Below are 23,499 nucleotides of genomic sequence, written 5' to 3'. Positions count from 1 at the left end.
CATTCTGACGCTTTACCTCTCTGCCATCCATCTTCTTCCCTGATTACATGTTACAGCTACTTGTGATTTCAGCTGACCAGGGCAAAGTCGTATATCTGAGGTGTTCGGTCTGTAGACTGCACAAGTGCAAAAACAGGGGGATGTATAGATGCAGGCAGGGATGATGGAAAGACCAGGGGGTTGTGAGGGGAGTTTGATCTCTACAGCTCCTTTATATATAGAGGAGGAAACTGCTGAGGAGGAAGATGAAGAGAACAGATAATTTAGTTGCAGTTAAGAGAGATATCACACTTAATTGAGGTTTTTAATGTGCGAGTGTGTGTGCTTGTGTCTGTGTGAGTGTGAGTGAAGCCAAAGCCCCAGGCAGTAAGTGAGGTTCTGCCTAGCTTATAAACTTCTCAGCCAGACATCCTGCTACACCAGCTAGACAGAGCTTGGAGACGCATGTGTATGTATGGTAAGCGTGATGTTTGTCTGAAGAGGTTGGTGAAACAGATCGAGAGGCAGGTTGGTCGTAGCCAGGATGAGGCAGAATGGTAAAAGGAGGAGGGAGAGAGCATGAAAAACAAGCAGGGGATCATCAGGAGGAGGACGTGTGCACAATCTTGTCTCCAACTTTGCAGTAATATATGAGGATAAAAACAACCTTGACAGCTCCCATAAATAGCCACTACAATATTGATGTATTTCTAGCTTCGAAATGAATTGATTAATACCACACACAGAGAGAAATGGTCAACAACGGGGAGACAGTCTAAAAACAATGTGCTTGTTGCTAGTTGATACTGAATGAAATTAATCTTTTTACAGTTTGCTTCTTGGCAATATACAAATTATTCTTTATCCATTTAGCTAGTTTTAAGAAAAAGTGACGAAGAACAAAAATAACAAGAAAGAAGGGAAATGAGGACAGAGGAAGATGTAGTGACATAGAGAGGAACAGGTGATAATACAGTGGCAGATATAAACCTGTTTTATCATGACAAAATAAAGAAAATGCAGGATACTGAAAACAAGAACAAATGAAAGCAAGTAAAAAAATATTTGAAATTAAATTAAAACAGCACAAAAGATGCAAAATGTCAACATAAACATATAGGAATTAAAGAATTAAGACAATATAATGGCAGTGTCACATAGAAGCCAGTCTATAAAAATGGGTTTTAAAATGTGATTTAAAAGAAGCCACTGATTCTGCAGCCTCTAAAACAGCCAGAAGGGCCACATTCGATAATCTGAAGCTGTGAACTGGCTCATATGGGGTTAATGTTTCTGCTCTGTAGCTTGGAGACAGACTGAGAGGAGCTTTAAAAGTGATCAGTAAAATCTTAAAGTCTATTCTAAAACGAGCAGGGAGCCAATGGAAAGAAGCCAGGATTGGCAGGATGTGATTTTGTCTGCTAAAACCAGTAAGAAGCCAAGCTGCTGCATTCTGAACTCATTGGAGGGTGAGAAGAGTGACTCCTGCTTTATGCCAGAAACTATTTTATTGTAATTATTAATATGCATTAAAACGATATACCTGATTTGTATCTGCATAAAGACTAACCATATGAGTGGGTCATGAATCAACCATAGCGAGACTAAGCCACATTAATACAGTTGCCTTTTCAATGAATTTTAAAATTCTAGGTTTCCGCTATCAGATTCATTCAGTCACGGCAGACTGCCAACTCGCTTTTTAGTGCCACAGCAAATCTTGGCTTCTTTTTACTTTACATAGAAATGATTTCAGTGAGTTTGACACAGTGGGGTACGCAGATTTAAAAAACTGTGACTAGACCAGTGCTTTTGGTACTCGACACAGGCAAACAACCAGAACTGGGGTACAGAAATCGAAATCTGGAGAGATAAAGTTGAATCTGTGCATCTCTGACTGTTAAATCTTACTATCCTCTTACAATACTATAAGTGACAACGAGCTCTTTGCAGCTCTCACCTGTGGCTGCAGCAGCGGCAGTCTGATATGAGCCAGCAGCAAGGGGAGGTGGCGTTGCCGAGTGGGGGCATCATGGCTGACCCAGGTTAGCAAAGAGGTTACTACGGTTTCCTCATCGGGCACGTTAATATCATCCGATGTGAGCAGCCTTTCTATCTCCTCCACTGGGAGTAACAGGAACTCCTGGCCTCCGACTACCTCCAGAAAGTGTTCCTGGTGAACAAAGAAAGTCAAAGTAAGTGACAGCCAAAATGATTGAGAGGAGTAGCAAAGGAAAGAGTAAGAGTGGATGAATAATGTACTGCATGAAGAACAGGGGGGTAAGAGAAGGAAAAAACTATAGAGAGGATTTGAGTGCAATGAGGAAAGGGATTAAGGGTTGAAGGAGGGCAAGGAGGGGAAAAAAGGAAGGAAATAAGGGCTTGAAAAAGGTCAGATGAAGATGGAGAGGAGAAGCTGGAAAAAGGGATCTGGATGAGAAAAGATTAGAAAGATTCAGGTGTGGAAGATAGCAAGGTAGGACTGAAGCAATAACTTTCACTGTCAATTAATTTGGATCTGGATCTGGATTGATCAAGATGATTGTTTTAACGATTCAGTTAATTGCTTGGTCTCTAAATGGTTAGAAAATGGAAGCATGGGTCCTTTATGATTTCCTAAATAACAAATAACATCTTTAAATTGCTCTTTTTGTCATCTTAAAGAGATATTAAGTTAGATTTTCTTTGATTTTTTTAATATCTATTTGTTTAGGAAACCGTTATCTAAGGAAATTATTAAAGCTCACATCCATCATGGACAATCCCTCTCACCCACTGCATGACACTGTGGGGTCTTTAAGCAGCTCCTTCAGCAGCAGACTGAGACATCCACCCTGCAAGAAAGAGCGCTATCACAGGTCCTTCATCCCATCTGCTATAAGACTTTACAACATCAGCATCACTGGCTGATGTTAACATAAACTGGACTATATCATTACCACCCCAAACCATAAAATTTGCACTGACATTCTTGCACTGCACATCTCTGCACTTTTAAACTTTATTTTTATTTTTTCTGTTAAAAAATTTTGCCACCCTTGTATATATTGTAAATAAAGCTGCTGTAACAATGTAAATTTCCCCTGGAGTGGGGAGAAATAAAGAACTTTATCTTATCTTATCTTATCTTAAAAAAAAGAGAAGTGAACCGTGTAAAATGAATATGTGGCTTTCTCTAAAAAAAGAAATGTAAACAATACAGACTTTTCTCTACCAAGTGACTGTGATTCTATGGCTCTTACACAAAGGCTGTAATAATCCTGTAAGCTGTGGAAGTGTGTGTGAATGTGTGTGTGTGTGAATTACTGACACAGTCACACCCAAATAAAGCCACCTTTACGACATAATTACCCCAGATTAAACCTTAACAATAATCCACTTAGAGAGAAAGAGGGGAGCAGTGCTGCTGACGGAGACAGAGGCTGGGTGAAAAATGAGCCATGTAAAGACAGGAGAGAACAAGAAAAGAAAAAGAATAATCAAGCCGATAAAGGAGCTATTTCACCGTCACCATAGCAACCCCGTGCTGAAAAAAAAACAGCCACCGCGGCAATAATGGCTCGGTGTGAATGAGCAGCCAATTTGCTAGCAGGAATAAAATCCAGGCTGTAAACTGACCAAAGTATTGCAGCTGTATAGAGGGTGGAAAAGGTAAAGATGATAGAAATCTGTTACTACATTTATCGGTCAAAACCCATGCATCGTCTGTATTTTTATTGATCTACAATTCCAACAGTAATTGTTTCATTCTGGTAGAGGTCTAGAGAAGATGTGAAGGCTGTACTCACCATGGTGTAGGCATGAGCGGCCCTCTGCAGGTCGTGGCAACCCTGAGCGTCGGCATAGGAGTGGATGCCGAGACAGTTGGAGGGGTGGAGCTGCTTCATGAGGAAAGAACAGCAGGCCTGGACCACAGATGACAACTGCAGCAGGCAGGAGGCTGACAGCAGAGACTCAATGGTGTCCTCCCTCAACTCAAGGCGGCCTGGACAACATGAAGGGAGCGGTAAAAGTACGAAGAAGGAGGTTAATTAATCCCATCTCTGCAAGCTTTCCCACTGCTTTATTAATTCTGCTAAACATATTGCACAGATAGGCACATGCCTAACAACAGCTGGAGTGGTTTTGAATGGAATGTGTTACTAGCGGGATTATTGTTTCGTTTCATAAAATATATAGAGACAAGTGACCAGTATTAATGCAGTAGTGTAAACACGAGAGTAATCTGTCTACTGATCAAAAAAATAATCTTGTTCATGATTAACAGAAGGATCATTCCATCTCAAATTAATACATTTTTAGAACAATTTCTGCTTGACCATGTTTGAAGCACAAAATATATGTATTTATAAAGATATTTGTGAAATTTATTTTGATATATCAATTGCTTTCCAAGATGAAAATGACCCTTTGATTAACTTTAAACTCCTTTTTTTTCATGCATTGCAATTTGATGCTATGTTGGACGATAATATGTCAGGAACTAAGCCTGAAATTTCCACTGCTATAGAAATATCCCTATATTTAAAAAAAACAAAACATTTTCTTTGTTGTATTTGGAGAAACACTATAAATCAGAACGCTGTTCTACTCAGTCCACGATATTTCCCAATATTTGTGTTTTTGTGGTACAATTCAATTCATTCAATTCAGTTATGAAAGTTAAACAAAAACTTTTTTTAAAAATTTCGTGCCCAAGTATTTTATATCAACAAGTATTCTACATGTTTTGTTTTATATTGTTGTGACATGTAACTACATATAGATCATAAAGTATCACTTGTTGACTTCTGCATTATCAATTATTTGTCAGTGTGTAGTCAAATATGGGACATGTCATTCATGACGAGTTTAAATATTTTCATATTTCAGCTCACACATATTCAGAGACTATTAGATCTAGTTGCCCAGTATTACAGATTCTGAGTCAATGGCATGATGAGAAATACAGTAAAAATATCAGGCTTTTTTTCATAGTTTCTTAGATATTGTCATTCAACCATAGTCTCAAATTTAAATGTACAAAAATATATGCTGATGATGGGTCAACAGACAGTTTTAATTAATTTTTTACTTAGCACTTGATATATCAATCTTAAATTTCACAGATAACATCTTGAGTATCCCCAGTTTACACTAAAAAGTTCAAGAAAATCATAGATGGATGAGGAGAGTGCCCCTGATGATTTCAGATGGAATAAACTAGAACATGTTTGAAAGCAATATTGACATTTAAAATGTGTACTCTGCTAAAAGAAAGTTGTGTTGCATATCAAATCAAGAACTTCCTAAACCAACAGTCAGCCACCAGAAATGAAGATGCTTTGTCTTCTCTTTTGGAGGGTTTTCCTGTTGCTAAGCACACACTCCTATAGTCTGTGCAAAAAATCTCCTGGATGTTACAGCTGTAAGTGGAAATTAATATACCACTGCAGTGCCATAGCTGATTGTAGTGAAGAATCATGTTGCTTTTTGTTGTCAATCCAATGTCCTTGTAAACTCTAAAATCTTGTAAAATCATAAACAGTATGCATTTTACTGCTGTGTTAGGCTGCGTATCTAAAAAACATGGTACAGCATACAATGTTTTTTTCCAGCAAAGGAGAGAAGTCTGATTCTATCTACTGATCGTTCTTTAATAAAGGAGATAAGAGTGTACCTGTGTATGCATATTGCACCAGGACCCACAATGAATCAGGGTCCACTCCCTCCATCTTCACCTCGTCCTGCTTGGCCTCCCGCACATCACTGGTGAACATGGCCGCAAAGTAATCTGACACTGATGAAAGGACCAGTCTGTGTGAGGAGAGAGTGTCAGGCATCAGTCAGAGAGGATGGACAGCTGTAATGGAGGAACAGAGTACTTTGACCTTGCTGACAGGATGAGTCTGGCTTGAAAGGGAAAAGACCCAGAACAGAGAGGGGAGAGGATGGCACAATCAGACGAGGCAAAACACAATCATCCCGTAAACAGATCATAAAGCAGATACGGGAGCAGCATTAAAGACATCAGAGTCCTCCAACTTAATAGCTTGTTGGACGGTCAAACAGCCTCTAAAAAGGCGCTTTGCAAAGCCAGAATCAGGGCGGCCGGATCCAGCAGTCTCTGCATCTTTTAAACTTTAAACCTGACATTCTTGTCCACTTTGTACACTGACAGTCTGAACTTCCCTCTCAAATGATTTGTCAATTTTCAGCCCTTTATGTTAGTCTTACAGGTTGCCTATTCATGTTTGAATAAGCATTTGAATAACATTTCTGGAACATTTTCACCATGAAAAAGTCTAAATAAAATGCTGCAATATTCAACATAAGGACACCAACAAAGAAGTGTGACAAAACCATTAAATGAATGGACTGTTAGTATTCTTGCTGTAGGATAATCAACCCGTATGCACTTCAGGCAGGATTAAAATAGTCCATTAGTTCCAGTACTATTAATATCACTTCCCCTGAACAAATAAATCACATCCGAATGGGACTTTCAAAGTGTATACCGGTACTCCTCTCTGAAGAGGGCAGAGGCCCGAGGCATCTCCAGATGTTTATACATCATGAAGACTTTGAGGATAAAGAGCTTCAGATGTTTAATCATTTAAGTTTTCCCCAAGCAGCAAGTATTCATTATGCAATATGCATGTAAATATTTGTAAAGTGTGAAATAAGGACAACAGACCTGAGTTCACAGAAGATTATGTGGGACAAAAGACATTTTTGGAAAAGATGTTGCCACAAGGGCCTACAACTTTTCTCCTATTGACACACTTTCACAACACTTTTCATATTGTTGCAATCTGAAGTATGTGACTGTCTGAAGTGCAGCTACAGTTTAAAGTGATATTTATGATTGATTAATCTGTAAATTAATTGTTTTGTGTGAAAAATTTCTGCTATAAATTCCCCTGTACTCACATGCTTATTCAACATTCTCATCAACATCAAAGAAAAGCTTAAAATCCTGCAACAAAGGGAATTTATAGCATCTTTGGTTTTTAAAAGGACCGACGCAATTGACAGATTATTAAAATGGCTGCAGGATTTGTTTCTGGGGCAACTCTGGAACTCACATAATATTATTCTCTGAAAAGCTATAAATGGTACAAGAGGCAACCATAAAAAAAATTAACAACATAATGTCACTACTGTTCTGTAATCATGTGCTTTATATAGTGCTTGTCTCCTTTCATGCTCTAACTTGCTCCATGAATAAAATGCTTCTACTTATTCAGACCACACTGCTTTAATGTCCCAGTGTTTGTTGTTTGCAAAAGCTACAATGACTTTACACAGAATTCATAGAAAACTGCCAACACAAAAAATACAGAGCCCAGCGTGAGCACTATGAAAAGACTTACAATCTGTACAGTCACAGGCGAGACAGATGTGTCAACAGATGACCTCTTGGATGAGACAGAATGGAAGAGAGACGAGTATGCTTAATATGAGGTCAACGTAAAACTTCGTGGCAGAAGAGTCAGAGAAAGAAGTTATATGGCTTAATGGAGAGCAACAGAGATGAAGGACACAGGAGCATTATCTTAAGGTCACTTGTAAAAGGCACTTAATTCCCTTCTGGAACAATCCATTACCCTTTCATGTCACCGTGAAGTTTAAGGCACTCACACAAGCATGAAGGCAATAGAAAAGTACCAAAAAGCACTTGTTGATGAATAGTACATACTAGTATGCAGTATTTTTTATTCACTATTCTTAAGGATGTCTTTGTAAATGAGACAAAATGCAAAATGCAAGTGTTTTGGTTATCTTTTTCTGATGATGGCTCATGATGAAGCTACGTTTTGAGATACAATAATTGACTGGCAGAGAAATAATAATCAACGATTTTGAAGACTGATCCATTGTTTGAGTCATTTTTCAAACAGAAATGCCAACCGTGACCTCATTCCAGCTTCATGAGGATTTTGTGCTTCTCTCTAATTCCATACTGAATACATCAAAGTTGGATATCAGGAGTAATCAACAAAATAACCTTCAGATTACTTGATGAAAATAACTGTCACTTCAGTTGCCTGACTCACATTAGACAGATTTTCCCATGTGAAAATGACTGTGTGCGTGTGTGTGTGTGCTTACAATTTATGCACTTTTTTTCCCCACAGTTTGTTTTTGTGTGTTTTTTTTTTTCATGGTCAACAAATATATGTGTGTGGATTGACTGACTGTGTGTGCATGTGTATAATCTCATTACTGAGTGCAACACTGGGACCTTGACAGATAGCCTGAAGCAGAGAAGAGGCTGCGTGCGTGTGTGTGTGTGCGTGCGTGTGTGTGTGTGTGTGCGTGTGTATTTTGCAGACAAAGATGTCAAAATACACTAGTCAGCAGGAAGTTGTTCTGCCAGTATTCCAGTCAGGTATCTTTTTTTTTATCTCCCGCTCAGCCTGGCGCACACAGACACGCACACACACACACGCGCACACACACACACGCTTAATTTTTCATGTAGGTCTCTGTCTGACTCGCTGTGAGCGACACAAGCTATATACAGCACCGGGTTATTTACACACAAACACAAATGCACTCTGCTGAAGACAGAGACATGACATGCAGTGTGTCACACAGTAATGGAAAGAGCAGAGAGGAGACAAAATGCCAGCGAGAGGAGAGCAGGAAACAGACGAGTTGGACTCAGGAAAAGAGGGCAAATGCTGGAAACTGAACACTGTGTCTGTTTTTTTTTTTTTTGTTTGTTTGGATGTGGATGTGCAGCTCGGTACAGAGATACAGCAGTGGAAAAACAGAGAGGGTGAAAACAACAAGCAGGCCAGGTCGTGAGAAAGACCTACTTAAGCGTTGTTACCTCTGTCTGCACATACTGAAATATGGAGGCGTAGGCAAGAGACCTGTACCTGCTAGTCATGCCTGGCTCTGGGGATGGCAAGTCTCTCTACCTGTCAGTTGGTCAATACACCATTTTGGTCCAGCCTGAAACAAGCACTGGATGAATTTCCATTAGATTTAGTACAGACATTAACAGTGCCCAGAGGATTAAACCTAATGACTTTGGTGACTCCCTGCAGCGCCACATTTGTGGGTGTGAGTGAACTGTCTGAAAAACTATTTAATGGATTACCACAAAACTTAATACATACATTTATGTCACCCTTTAGGACAAACTGTAATGACTTTGCAGTTCCTTAACTCTTCATCCACCGCCATCATCAGCTCAGAGTTCTATTATGCTACAATACTTGAACAGGACCTATTGAGGATGTTCTCATGCCCTGCATAGGTCCCGGATGGTTCCTTAGAAAAGCTCCTGGAAGCAGCTGTGCACTGCTCTTTAACAGAGGTGCTGAGGTTAACCAGATGTATATGTGCAAAACCAACCAGCTTGACTTCCTTTCCAAAGTCTTTTCTCTTGTGAAACCTCTATTTAAGTCCAACACACAGCTGATTCCCTGAGCTTTTCTGCAGGACCTGCTTCTCCCCACAGTGGAACACAGAGACTTGAGCTGGGATTACACTGCTGTACACTCTAAGTTTTGTTGTGCAATAAAAAAGACTGGAACCAAACATAATAGGTCTCAGATGCACACCTATTGATCCGAACAGCTGTAATGGTATACTTTCTAAAATCTGTTAAGGTAGCTATTACAAAGGTGTCCACAAGAGGATATAAACATAGATTTGCAAGGTAATGTACAAAGGGTACAATTGTGCTCTACTTTTTGTAATGTACACGCAGAGTTGGAATTTTACTTAACGAGCACCGTTTGCAAGAAAGTCCACAAGAAATACGCAGCTATATACAGTACAAGTGGTCTATTCAGCAAGTAAGCTGCATTTTCTGTGAGTACATGTGAGACGAAGAGAGAGAAAGAGAGGGTGTATGTTTTGTTCCCAGAAAAGCACTTTTATCCTACACATACAATAAATCAATCGCAAGCAAAAAAACCCACTTTCAAACAAAGATGTCTTACTCCTACCCCTTCGCTGGCGCACACACTATCAACGCAGATACACACACACGCACGCACGCACGCACGCACGCACGCACGCACGCACACACACACACACACACACACAGCACCTTCAGACGCCAGCACACTCTTTCACATACACCATTAGGATTCTCGTACAGCACAGGCTTTTGTTTGTCACCATCTGTGCCTGCAGGACTAAATTAAACGAGACAGAAGAGGAAGGCAGTGAGAGAAAAGGAGTCTTTCTGCTGGTGGAGGACCACTTTTCTGTCTCATCCTTGTGCAGATGGACCCTGCTGCTACACCAGTGGCCACATGCCCAGAGAGTATCAACAGCAACCAGAGTAGCGTAGCAGGGGCTGGATGGCAGGAACATGTGTGTGAATGTAGTGACTGATGCATGATTCAGAGACTCAGCTGACTGCAGTGCATATGGTCCAGAGATACAACTAAAATAAAAGTGGATTTCCCATGAGCATAGTTGTTGTTTCAAACAGTTTGCTATAAATGCAGCATGTGTTATCAAGCTTGTGTGTAGATGCATATGTTCAGATGTGACGCATGTGTCAGCATTTCATGTAAGTTACTTCTAATGCTTCTGCATGTGTATGTGATATGTGCAAGCAGTTACAGGATATTTTTTGTTCCTGTCACATTAATACTCACTGTTGACTAATTTTTAATTTACAGTCTTGCCCTTCTTTAGAAACGACACAATGGCTAGGAGTATTTAAAACGCAAAAAATGTGTTTTCTGTAATATATGAAATCTATGATGTTATAAATCATACTATCAAATTATACAACAAGAAATGTACTCAGAGAGCGCAGTACTCCTCCAAGGCTGCTCAGTCTTTGTATCATTTCCAACGGCTGAAATCTTGAAAAAAATTTGTGGCAGAAATCACGGCAACATAGAATGTGTCCATTTAATATAGATGTACCCACAAACACAATGACCTTGCACTGAGCACAGGCGTGTGTTATGCATGTGTACATTATGTACGGATACCGAATCAGGTGACTTAAATATGTAGCTGGCGACTGGAATTGATAGGACTCGGAAACACCCATATAATTTAATCAATTATTCCTTATATAACTTCCGACAAATAAGTCTCAACAAGTCCGCAGCGGTCGATTTGTAGTAGGATCGCAATCATGTGGTCGTCAGCAGGCAGCTGATGTAGTGTTCACTTGTTGTCATAGTTACAGTGACGCCGTGTCACTATCTCACAATGATGCACAAAACTTTTACAAATCCTTGGATCCAGACTATAAGCCGCATCACTGCCAACATCTAATCAGTTGGTCCTTGTGTCATTTCTAACCTTGCCTGAAAATTTCAACCAAATCCGTTAGTCCATTTTTGAGTAATGTTGCTAGCAGACAGACATACCAACACCAATCGTCACACAACTCCGCCATGTTCCTTGGCCGAATAGTTATTTAGTTTACAAAGATTTTAAAAACTAGAATCAGCATGTACAATTTTTTTTTGTAAAAGTTCCCAGCTGTTAATCACACAGGGAAAAATGGTGGCTCTACATATGATGGCTATTTAAATTATTAATTAATTTCCAGTCTTGTCTACTATGTGCTCTGTAACCACAGCCTCCAATTCAGCTGAGAATATTGTGAATTTTTGTCACATTATTGTTCATAACAGTTGAGTTTGCTCAGAAACGCAGAAAATTTTGTATTATTCACAATATCTTTGAGACAGTTTTTTTCTGCATTTTTTTAAATAACACATGTAGAATACAGTGATATATATATATATATATATATATATATATATATATATATATATATATATATATACACACAATATCACATTATTAAGCTTAGATTATGAAAATTTTCCCAACAAAGCCAGAAGTCACACGTGATAAGTTCAATGAGTGTCGGAAAGCGGAAAATCTAACAATTCTTCCTGTTTTACAGTTTCTGGCTCTGATAAATGGTGTAATTATAGCTTTTTTTTTGATAATGGTATGACTTTCAATCTCACCATCGAGTTCTGGGGTTCAAACGGTTCATCTGCTGATTAGTTTTTCAATTTACCTATTGATTGTTCTGTCATCAAACAGTAAAAATTACTCCTCATTATTAACAATAGGTTAATCAAAAACATGATCGAGTGATAATGAGAATATCATTCTATTAATACTGCAATCTTTGCTGTGTATGTGCAACATTGTATCATTTCTTCACTCCCACCTGTGTGCAGGTATCCGTCTGTCTCCAGCCACCAGTATGACGTCACACAGCTGTCTGGTCCTCAGGTAACCCTCCATCTTGCGAAAGGTGACATCAGCGTGGGACAGAGCTGTGAACATACACTCCTCTGGACATGCACACGGCTCCATCGACACGCACGACGACAGCGTGGCGCTGCTGTTAGACGTCCTGCACCCACACACAAGGACAGACATTCACACAAACACACATGGACAAAGACACAAAGAGAAGGAGACAGAAGCTTTGAGTGCATGTGTTGATGTTGATTCTCTTTTGTTCAAGACAAAGAGACAGATGTGTGGAGAGAGCTACACCAGCTGCTGTTTCTTCCACATACACCAACGTCTCCTTTGTATCATTCCCTCACACATATTCGTTCTCTTCTTCACTTTTCGACAAGGCTACTGTATGTCGCCAGAAGCAGACAAAAGCTCTTTAATGGTCCAATTACTAGGAGTAAATGGCCAGATAAATTTAGCCCACTTAAAAGAGAATCTGCCAATTAAATAGCTGTGGGAGCCGAGCCCATAGGATATGCTGTAATTTACGCTGCTCCCTAATGGCAACCAGTTTCCTTGTATCTATACCAACAATGGGAAACAAAGCAGGGTTTTGGGACAGGATGGTTTCAACATTCGTTACTCACTGGTGGAAGTCTTGAAGCCGAGGGCTGTTTTTTCTTATTTTGTCAGTCAGAGCTGATGAGGTATACGTGTGAGTTTGTGTGTGCATGTGTTTGTCAAAGATAAGCACCAAAGTACAGCTACCCTGTGAATCATCAGCCATCATGGCTCCCACAGCAGCATTTAATTTATAAGAGCCAGAGCTGTAGTCTCATTTTTTAATTTAACAGCAGAAGTGACAGGGACTGGCCCGATGGCACAAAGAGATTAAAAAAAGAGGATACTCCAAGGATACCATTTCAACAGCACAGATAAAAGAGAAATCACACTCTTCTCAGAATGAAGGGCATCTGTGTGTGTGTGTATACAAAGTTCAGACTGTTGCAAATAAAACTGTCCCAAATTGCAATTTTGGACACGACTGTTCTCTCAGGAATAAACAGCGAGGAAGCCAGACTAAAGCACACAGCAACAAATTCTGGGAAAGTCATTAGAAAATGTGGCTTGTGTGCAAAACATGATATAAGATTTAAAGACTGGATTATCAAAAATAGGATGATCACAAACCATGTGCTTGAGTAGTGTGTCCCCTTTCTAGGTCTAAGTCAAGTCAACTACAGAGCCTGGAGCTAGAAGTCGCTCACAATTTTGCAGTTTAGCGCTGTCATATTGTTATTCTGGTTCTCTGAAATGTATTGAATGTCTGTAAGTTTTGGAGGAGAGATCGCTCCTCTGTTACTTTTTGGCTTTCAGTAAAAGGTTTCTACTATTCAGTTTTTTATATGTCTGACTAATAGCTCTTATATTGGCTATAATAAATATTTTTAGAACAACAAATGACTATGTGCAGTATGAAAGGGGTTACTTTAGTGGCAAACCCACAGAGAATTACCACCAGTCTCTGCGGTTGCAAGGAACTTTACAACATCTATCGGCTCATTGTTTTAGATTTTCCAGCCAGCAGCTTTGCTCTTTTGGTTCAGTCTTTGGTCTCACTCTCATCTGCTTCGTATTCAGCCACAGCAGGCAGCTGTTTGAAGCAAAATATCCTCTAAATTCCACCTGTGTGCTACCTGCTCAGCATCAAATCTGTTAACTAAGCAGTGCACATAGTAGTGCATTTATCAGCTAAACAGCCTTATAATTATTCAGCTGTTGAGGGAGCCCAAAAGAGGACTAAAGGGGAGAAGAACAGTGGACAGAAACTCTGTAGCTGCTGGATTTGTGAGGTAGACCTGCATGGAAACAAGTTCACTGTGCAAGTTTAAAGGTCTCTGAGGGAAATTAGTGTGATTTGTGACTTTAAGAACAATGTCTACCGCTGTTAGGGTAAAGACTGGCGCATATGGCTTGCACAGTATGAGTATTTATCCACACATTTAGGCTTGTGTGTGTGCTGCTCTCTGATGAGCTGTAGCAGGAGTCATCTTCCCTCTGCCTCAGTCTACTCTATCTATCTCCTGTCCCCACTTTCATATCTCCAACTAATCTCATCATTCACTCACTTCATCCCACCTCATCCCATCATCCATCTTTGCCTCCGTTTTCTCTCTTCCCTATGCCGTTTTAACCCTCCAAGGAGGCTTTTTGGCTAGCTTTCCTGCCCTCTAGTGTGTGCGAGTGTGTGTGTGTGTTTGCGTAAGTGTGTGTATGCAGACGAATGGTGTGGCTAAATACTGCCAGAGGAGATGGCTTTGAAGTGGGGGAACGCTGCCTTCCAGTCCCCTTAACTGAGCCTGGCAGGCACTCAACATGGACAGAGAGAGAGAGGAGGGAGAAAGAAAGAGAGAGTGTCTAGAGCAAATCAACACCATGAAGCCAGATTTTTTAAACCCCTGCACCAGGCAAGGACACTCACCCAACTGTCATTCAGTGTCTCTTTCCCTTCCTCTCTCTCTTTCTCTCTCACACAGGCACATTTGTACACACACACACACACACACTTCCCTACACATTAGCAAGGAAAAAAAAGGAGAGGGCAAATGAATGGCGGAGGGTGGGCAGAGACGTGCACGGGACAGAAAGAGAGAGAGGAGGGTTGGTAAGGGAGGATTTACTGAAAGCTGGGTGGGGTGTGTGAACGTAAAGGGGAGAGGAGGAGATGAGTGGGGCCGTGTAGAGCCTTCAGCCACTCTGGGATTCAGTACGCGTCCCTTCCCATGATCCCATTTGGGATTCTGCCACCCGCGTGCTTGGAGTATCATACTGTACACAGGATCTCTGAGGGGAGAGGATGAATCACATACCGAGAGACAAGCACATGCATACACATCACAAAACAAACAGACCCACACATGCATGCAGCAAAAAAATAAAAAACACATCTGTGTTGGTATGGCAACCATATTATGTGCAAGGACACTGGTGCACGTATGTACAATACATACTCAAAATCCATTCAGCTTTGCATCATAAATTTTACTTTCCCTATGCTAATGTGGCTTGTGTGTGTGTGTATATGTGTGTGTGTGTGTGTGTCCATTACTATTAAACAGAAGTAATTTTCTGTGTAAGCGCTGCCAGACCTCATCATCACTGAAGATATGACATCAAGCCTTGCATAACAATAGATATTTTTAAAGCCATATTTCTCTCTCTCTCTCTCTCTCTCACTCACACACACACACACACACACACACACACACACAAGGAAACATACACATTAGCTGCGAAAACAAATGGCTTCAGAATGAAAGAGCATCAGGCATTAATCAGTTTCACAAAAAATACATCAACGCTTGCTCCCACTAAAAGCTGCTTTAAATTGTGTGTGTGTGTGCGTGGTGTCCTATGAATCATTTATTTTTTCTGATGTGTGTCTTGGGAACGCTGAGTATGATGGGAGGCTTTCAGATGTATCATTCTGCCAGCATAGTAAACACACACATAAACACACTCATTGTTTATGTTTTCCTGTTTACCTCGTTACATTTACTGCGGCATTATAGCAAAAACATGCATCTACTTATGTCCACAAGAGAAGTTATGACACCCTAATTACTTTGTCTTGCTGTCTCCACGGCAACTATTAATTGAATGCCGTTTTGCAGCACCTCAGCTGGGTGGCCACACCAGTGCAACACAAGCGCCATCATGCATGTGCAGGCAAACATGCAGCACTCTAAGGAGTTTGAATAAAAGCTTCTCAATAAGGCGCTGAAAACAAAACAACATAAATGTCACAGTATGCTGCTACATGCAGAGCTTAGCCCTGGAGCTAGATTGTAATTTTGACTCTGAAAACCCCCATATTCACAAGGGTGTACCATTTCTCCTCCTCTAATAGAGGCTGGTTGGTGAAGCCTCATTAGGAGGTTGAGGGGAGAAATCAGTGGACCACATGCTGTCCCAAAGGTGCTCTGCCATCATTTTCTCTCTCCTTCTTTCAGTCTGTCTGTATGTTAATTGTGCATACTGACTGAGCAGCCTCTTGTTAAATCCTCCCATTCATTTTTTCTATAAATTCAGCAGCAGCACATTCACACTTTCCACCTGCTGTGTGTCTGTGGTGATGAGAAAAAGGTGAACATCTCATTAGGCTACAAGTGGCAAAACACGGTGGTTAAATGTGCCACTGATTCATCGAATTCCACCTTTCACGTTGTTAAACTCAGCTTTTCTTTACTTGTATTAACTTTTCAGTGAAGGGAGTGTTTTGTGAATGTCACAAAATCAAACTATACATTTTTGCCTCTAACTTTCTGATTTTTTTTTTTTAAAGTCCCAGACTCAGACTGCCGAACATCCTACCTGCAGGAGCTGGAGTCGGTTTCCGGATGGTTGTTGTTCTCCTCGGTCCCCGCCGCCGCCGCTGCCGCCGCCTCCTCCTCCTCCGCCCCGGCATGAGCGGAGGGCTCAGGTGCCAGTTGCGGCACCGGGGCCTCGCCGGTGGGGTCCATGCTCGTCAACGGGCGGGACCGACGGTGAGGCGGCGGGGAGACCCACGACAGCGCAGCGGAGGAACTTCTGCACTCCGGCTGGCTGAAGGAGCGGGGACAGGAGCTCCCCGTCGCTCCAGCTGCCGCTCCTCCCGGACCGCCCCGACTCCCCGCCGGATCAGCAAACTTTCTGCTGCTGCCGTTACACAGGTTAGACCCGGCGCTGCCGCTGGCCACCAGACCACTGTGACCCCCTCCGCTGGGGTTTACACCGACTGAATTCGAGTTGCTACAGCCGCTAACTGAAGGTCCGTCTCCGGAGCTGCCGCCCGTTCTCCTCCCGGCGAAGTAGTCTCCGAGCGGCGGGGAGTGAGGCGGAGGCACCGCGGGGTGACCGAACCACCTCCATCGGATCCTCAGGATCTGCTTCACATCGAACTCCTTCCGCGAGGAAGAGCCCGAGCCGCTACTCGACATTCCAGGACTCGACACGAGGAAATGGCGGGGAGATCCCGAGCCGCTCCGCCGTTAAAGCCGTACGCTGCTCTGGCTACTGTACGCCCGTTAACCGCGACTGAGAGGAGTGAGCGGAATACAGCGGAGTGAACGGAGGGAGAGGGAGGAGAGAGAGGAGGTCCACAGAGTTTTAACGGCAGTGCCACAGAAACCCACGTTTAACCACAAACATCTGTCACAAGGACACACTAATGTCACATTTCTGACAAGTAACACATAGACACGTTATAGCATCATTACCATCATCATCATCATCATTAGCATCATCATTACCATCATCATCATCATCATTCAACAGGCCAGACAGTCAATCAATAGTACATGGACCTACCAGCAAATGGGTTAAAGTCGATCAACAGAAAATGAATGGCAAACTATTCCACTAGGCTGTTCATTTATTATAAACAAACCAACTTCTTGGTCTCTTGTTCTACAAAATGCAAACCATTGAGGAAAAAATTCAAAATTGCATGTTTACTGTTATTAAACTAAAGAAAAGCAGCAAATCCTCAATGAGAAGCTACAAACAATGAATGTTTCGCTGTCAGGTAATTTTATGTTGACTGCTTATTTTTAAGTAAACACACCAAACCCAATCTGGTTCCAGCTTTTCCAGCATTTGCATTTATTTATTTATTTATTACTGTAAATTAAATAGCCGTGAATTTAGATTGAAATCATTGCTTTAGATCAAAAAATAGCTAATTAGAATATTGACAATAAAAATAATTATTAGTTGCAGCTTATATGTATTACACATATTCAGGATGTATTGATCAGCCACAACATTAAAACCACCTGTGTAATGTGTGGATCCTCATCATTCTGCCAGAACAGTGAAGACGAAGACTCCACAAAACCTCTGAAGGTGTCCTGTGGTGTCAGGCAACCAGACGTTATAGCAGCAGATCTTTAAAGTCCTATAAGTTACAAGGTGGAGCCTCCATGGATCCAACTTGTTCCAGCACAGATCCTTTATTGGATTGAGGTTTAAAAGCCAAATCAGCACTTTGAACTCTTTGTCATGTCCCTCAAACCATTCCTAAACTTTTTTTTTTTTTTTTTTTTTTTGCTGTATGACTGGGTGCATTACTCTGCTAAAGGAGACCACTACCATCAGGGACCATAATGGGAAGCTTGTGGTCTTCAACTATATTTAGGTAGGTGTTGAAGTCTCATAGTCTTTCCCAGCAGAACGTTGCCCAGAGCATCACACTGGCCTCTTCCTATAGTGCATCCTGATACTCACACACTCATTGCAGGTATATTTAAAGATGGACAGGGGTCAGCATGGGCACTCAACAATTTATGCTTTGGTATCCATTCTCTGGGATCGGCCTTTGCTCTCCATGCGCATCACGGAGCCTTAAGCATCCATTACCTTGTTGCCGGCTGAGTGGTTGCCTTCCCTTGCAGCATTTTTTGTAGACACGAACCACTGCATGCTGGAAACACTCTGCAAGATCTGCTGTTTTGGAGATGCTCTGGCTCAGGCATCCAGCCATCACAGTTTATGTGTTGTCAGCATCACTCAAATTCTCACACCTGCCCATTTTTCCTGCATCCAACACATCAACTTCAGCAGCTGACTGTTCACTAATGTATCCCTCCCTTTGACAGGTGCCACTGTAATGAGATAGTCTTTGTTTTTCACTTCACCTGCCAGTGTCTGATGATGTGGCTGATGTGTGTAAATTTGTTCACATAGTCACATTATGGGATTCATTGCGAATTTCTGAACAAAAAAGACGTGTCACAATGAGGGAGCATGAAGGTTTGTGAGGGTACAGCGATCATTACGTGTTCATCAAGACTCTAAAACATAATGAGGCAATGGACACAGGCTCTTTATCTTCTTCATTCCCACCCTGTCTGGCTGTTTCACTCAGCTCAGGTCCTTCCTCATTGTCCATCTTATTGCATCTGAACAATTGTACTTTGTTAGGAAACCTGCTGCAATAAGCTGACATGCTACTTTCTTGTTTGAGCAGATACTGAAACCAGTAAATAGACAGCATTGTTATGAGTCACAACTACCCGAGTATCCTTGAAAATGAAATTTCACGAGTCCCACCCATCGTCACATTGGTACTCACAGACACACACACCTCTTTCTCTTTCCCTTTTACACCATCTCATACACCTTTCTCCATCTCTCCACAAACCATTACTCTTCTCTGTCCTTCCACCTCTCCTTCAACACCTTTTTATTCCCTCCATCTGCAATGCAGCAGCTATTCATAGATAATAATGATCAGTGGGAGTGGGTCCTGTGGGAGCCATCCCATCCAGACACCCGGGGCACCCAGCGGACCAGCCAGCCAGAACCTTCCTTACTTCCCGCGGTAACCCCAGGACGACCACAGGATGTGCTGAAGCCACGGAGCCGGAACACACTGTGTTCTGGATGGAGTCCCAGCAACAGGAGGGGAGGGATGCTTTAGGAGCCCCGCTCTAGCAAAAATCAATAAGTCAAACAGCCGAGGTCAGTTTGTGAATTACACAGACGGTAGACGTGTTACTCATAAATTGGTCCTGCAGAAAAACAGCCAGTCCCAGAGACTCATTTTTTCCATAAATAAATGACTGAGAGGAGCAGTTGAATATGGCTGGTTTAACTTTTGCTGCTGTTGTTTGCCAGATTCTGAGCTTTTTTCTTCAGTTGCAGGATGTGCATATGACTAAGTGCAGGACCACCCTGCTGCTCTATCTGATCAATACCACAAAGTCAGTAGGCACACACAGATACACAAACACACACACACACACACACACACAAGCCAAGGCTGCGAGGAAGCATGAAAACAAGCAGCAGTATCATTAAGTCAAAGAAATAACAAAAGGTCAGAGGAGCGAGGTCTGAGGAGTCAAGAACAAGATGTCACGGTGAACCAGAACAGATACACATCCAGCTGCTTTGGATGTTTCTGGATTCTTGGATGGTTATTGAAACAAACTCCAAGCTATGGCAAAGAACTTTTTTGATATAGACAATATGCCACACATCAAGCACACAAATCACATATCTATAAACTGATCTAAAATAATTTTGGCTAAGTTAGACACTGTCCTCTGCTGATAATCAGACTAAAGGCAGAGACTGGAAAATCACACCAGAACTAAAGATGGCTGCAGTGATGTCTAGGAGCCAATGGATTGCAAAGGATTTTCTGCAAAACATTAAATACAATGATTTAGTTCAACTTCATGTGTATCTGTCAAGTCACTGCTGCAGTTTAGTCACTACGATGTTCAAATGAATACATCTCAGAGTTTTTCTTCACTGATGTAAACTTATTAAAATTTTAGCTGAGACTAAGGAAGCAAAAGGGACAAAAAATAAATGTAACTGTCCAAATACTTTAGACTGAATTCAGGGCATCGATCATGTTTAACTGCAAAGAGGAGGAGATGTTAGATCAGAGAGAAATGTTTTGGAGACTTTGCAAAGCTTGAAAGAGGAGTTTAACTTGCCTGTTCGACTATGGTGTTGTGAGGTATGACTTTTTAATTATGTGTTTACATTGTTATTTATGTCACACACTCTATCCTTCAAATTTGTATTACACAGATGCCACAAGACAACAATAACCTTGAATGTGGCCTTGTGGCAGCAGCACCTGCATATTTTGTACTGGGCATAATTACCTGAATGTATACTGTATAGACCTTGCATGCTTGAATACAGTCTATAATTGGATACATTAAATAGAGTGAACAGAAGTAGGTTCATCCTTTCTCGGTTAAAACGGAAACTAAATTATTAACTCGTGTGCCCATCTTGCATATTGATTCCCCCCCTTAATTCTGCGCATAATTTGTGCATCAGCATCAACTTGGCCACATCCCTGCTGCGGGTGGGTCCCTACCAGGAAAAGGGTGGTAATATATTTACATCAGCACATGTTCTGGGAAAAGAGAATGGTTTTTGCATTTCATTTATGTGCTGTTGGGTTTAAGAGGCCTGTATTAAAGGGTTATCTGGATAACTTCATAATCCTGCCTTTTGAATTTTCCTCCCAGAAAAGTTCGCCCTCCTGCAGAGCTCTGCACACAACTGTAAAAACACTACAAGCGCCCAGAGAGTAAACCAATGCATTTCTGCAACACTCACAATGGAAATGCCGCTCTGTTACTGGGGGAGGCTGGGAATGGGGCTCTGAGGGGGTATGAAGGTGAGGAATGACAGGCCATTCAGCTTCGGTCTCCTTCAGTTGGATCTAATCATTGGTCACTTGGCAGGAGCCTCCTTGAGCCGCCTACTGTTATTGGTCTCCTGGCTGTGGTCGTCTAGGGCTATCACTCAAAACTCTCTGGCACAACTTTACGGCTCTACGGCACTCTGGAAACGCACACAACCACGCACACACACACACACACACACACGCGCACACACACACACACACAGAGCCAAGAAATCTCATTCACACACACTTCACATGTAGTAATCATCACATTTATGTGCATTCACACATGCACGCATGCATGCACACAAGTTCACACACAAGAAAATGACAGCATGCAATCGCGCTCATACACACTTTGTACTCTGTAAAGACTTTATGCCACACACACACACACACACCCTCACTCTCACATAAATACAAATACAGAGCCAAATAAAAACAGGTAGCAGTCTTCTGGGGAAAGCTGTCGTAAAAGCATTTTATGGGGCCAGAAAGTGAAACATTATCTGTCTGGCCTGGCTATGATGATCAGCTCATCTCTCATGACTGATGTTCATCCTCCAATGCCCCCCTTCCAATCGCTCCCTTCTTTCTTCTTTTCTATCTTCTTTTTCTTCCCTATGCTTTGCTCAATTTTGCAAACCTTCCCTTATCTTTTCTCCTTCCCACCTACACTCCCTGCTTTTCTCCCCAATCTCCCTCCCAACCTCAATTTCCTGCTCCCCATCCCCTCTATTATAGCATGACACACAGGGAAGTGTGTGTGTGTGTGTGTGTGTGTGTGTGTGTGTATGTGTGTGTGTGTGTGATGGTGGGACTCTGGTGTTCATTCCCTGAGGTGCAGACCTGCAGGGACGACGCTGCAAAAAGCCATTGTTCTATATAGGCTCGCAGGCATACACACATCAAGACTTGTCTTCAAAAGCCCACACACACACATACACACACATATACACAGGGCTCTGAAAAATATATACTGTATACACACTATACATTCTGCATGCATACACATAAAAACACAAGGTTATACTTTCATTCAAGTCACGGCCTCAACATCACACACAGATAAAAATACACAACACACACACACACACACACACACACACACACACACACACACACACACACACACACACACACACACACACACACACACACACACACACACACACACACACACACACACACACACACACACACACACACACACACACACACACACACACACACACGGTCACTGCCTGCTTTGGTTGTGTAATTTTAGTGTTGGGTGGCACTGTGGCTGCAGGCGAGACTGTCCTTGAGACTCAAAGCAGGCTCAGACCGGCCAAGCAAATAATTACCTCTCCACATTGCCACACCAACCCCGCCCAACACATGAAGGAGGCAGGGAGTGTGTGTGGGTGTGTGTGCGTGTGTGTGTGTGTGTCACTGACTGAGCGCATATGTGTGATCGCAATTAAATTGATCTGAAGGTACAATATTCAATATTACTGAACCTGCAGGATGAAAGACAACCTGAGATCTGTGCGTCTGGGAGCTGTGAAAAATCAATTCAAAAATTCAAGGCAAAAAAATATTTAAGTTATTTAACTGTTATTTAAGTTCCCAATGTTTTTTGTTTTTTTTTTTACTTGTGGTAACTTATTCGAAGCTAGAGGTATGTATTATTTTACATTTTCACGGATAAAATATGTCAGTCATGACAGCTTTTGCCACCCTGATCATCACAATGTCTCTTTATGTGATTCTTGTAACCTAAGTGGCTTACGTAAGAAGAGTGCAAAAGTGTCTGAAGTGCATATCTATCTTAATGGTTTGGACTTTTCATTTTTAAATTTTGCTCAAAGAGTAGACCATCCAACTCCTTAGACACATGCATAAAAATACATTTAACTGCCTCCATCCTGTAATATTTTTCTTGGAAAAACAATGGATTTCTGGGCAGTTTAAACTTTAATGGAACGCATTCTTGGAAATATGATGGACCAGGTTCTGAACAACTTAATTTATTACATTAAAACAACAGTCCTTTGTGCATTTTGTCAATTGAACTAAACAGAAAAGGAAACAATGGAAACTTAAAATGGACAAACCTGTCTCATTGCATGTGTTAAAAATAAACA

At 41.6% G+C, this 23,499-nt stretch overlaps 1 protein-coding gene across 4 annotated transcripts in view; it reads right to left on the bottom strand.

Annotated features, from left to right (window-relative positions):
- The window catches only part of klhl5 (kelch-like family member 5), a 61,023-nt gene that overhangs the window by 14,014 nt on the left and 23,510 nt on the right, over positions 1-23,499 (bottom strand). For 2 of the 4 annotated variants that reach the window (XM_035941013.2, XM_035941012.2), the window contains 4 exons: positions 12,149-12,337; positions 5,639-5,775; positions 3,768-3,964; positions 1,940-2,152 (listed from right to left, as the gene is read on the bottom strand). In XM_035941013.2, the coding sequence (XP_035796906.1) occupies positions 1,940-2,152; positions 3,768-3,964; positions 5,639-5,775; positions 12,149-12,337 (736 nt within the window). Of the gene's footprint in view, positions 1-1,939; positions 2,153-3,767; positions 3,965-5,638; positions 5,776-12,148; positions 12,338-16,542; positions 17,380-23,499 lie in introns of those variants that run through there. The other 2 variants (XM_035941010.2, XM_023294369.3) reach the window with 2 other exon arrangements.

This window comes from Amphiprion ocellaris, chromosome 4 (assembly GCF_022539595.1).
Source record: "Amphiprion ocellaris isolate individual 3 ecotype Okinawa chromosome 4, ASM2253959v1, whole genome shotgun sequence".
NCBI classification, from domain to species: Eukaryota; Metazoa; Chordata; class Actinopteri; family Pomacentridae; genus Amphiprion; species Amphiprion ocellaris.
Note: the sequence above shows the minus strand (reverse complement) of the source record. Positions and strands in the feature narration are given on the sequence as shown.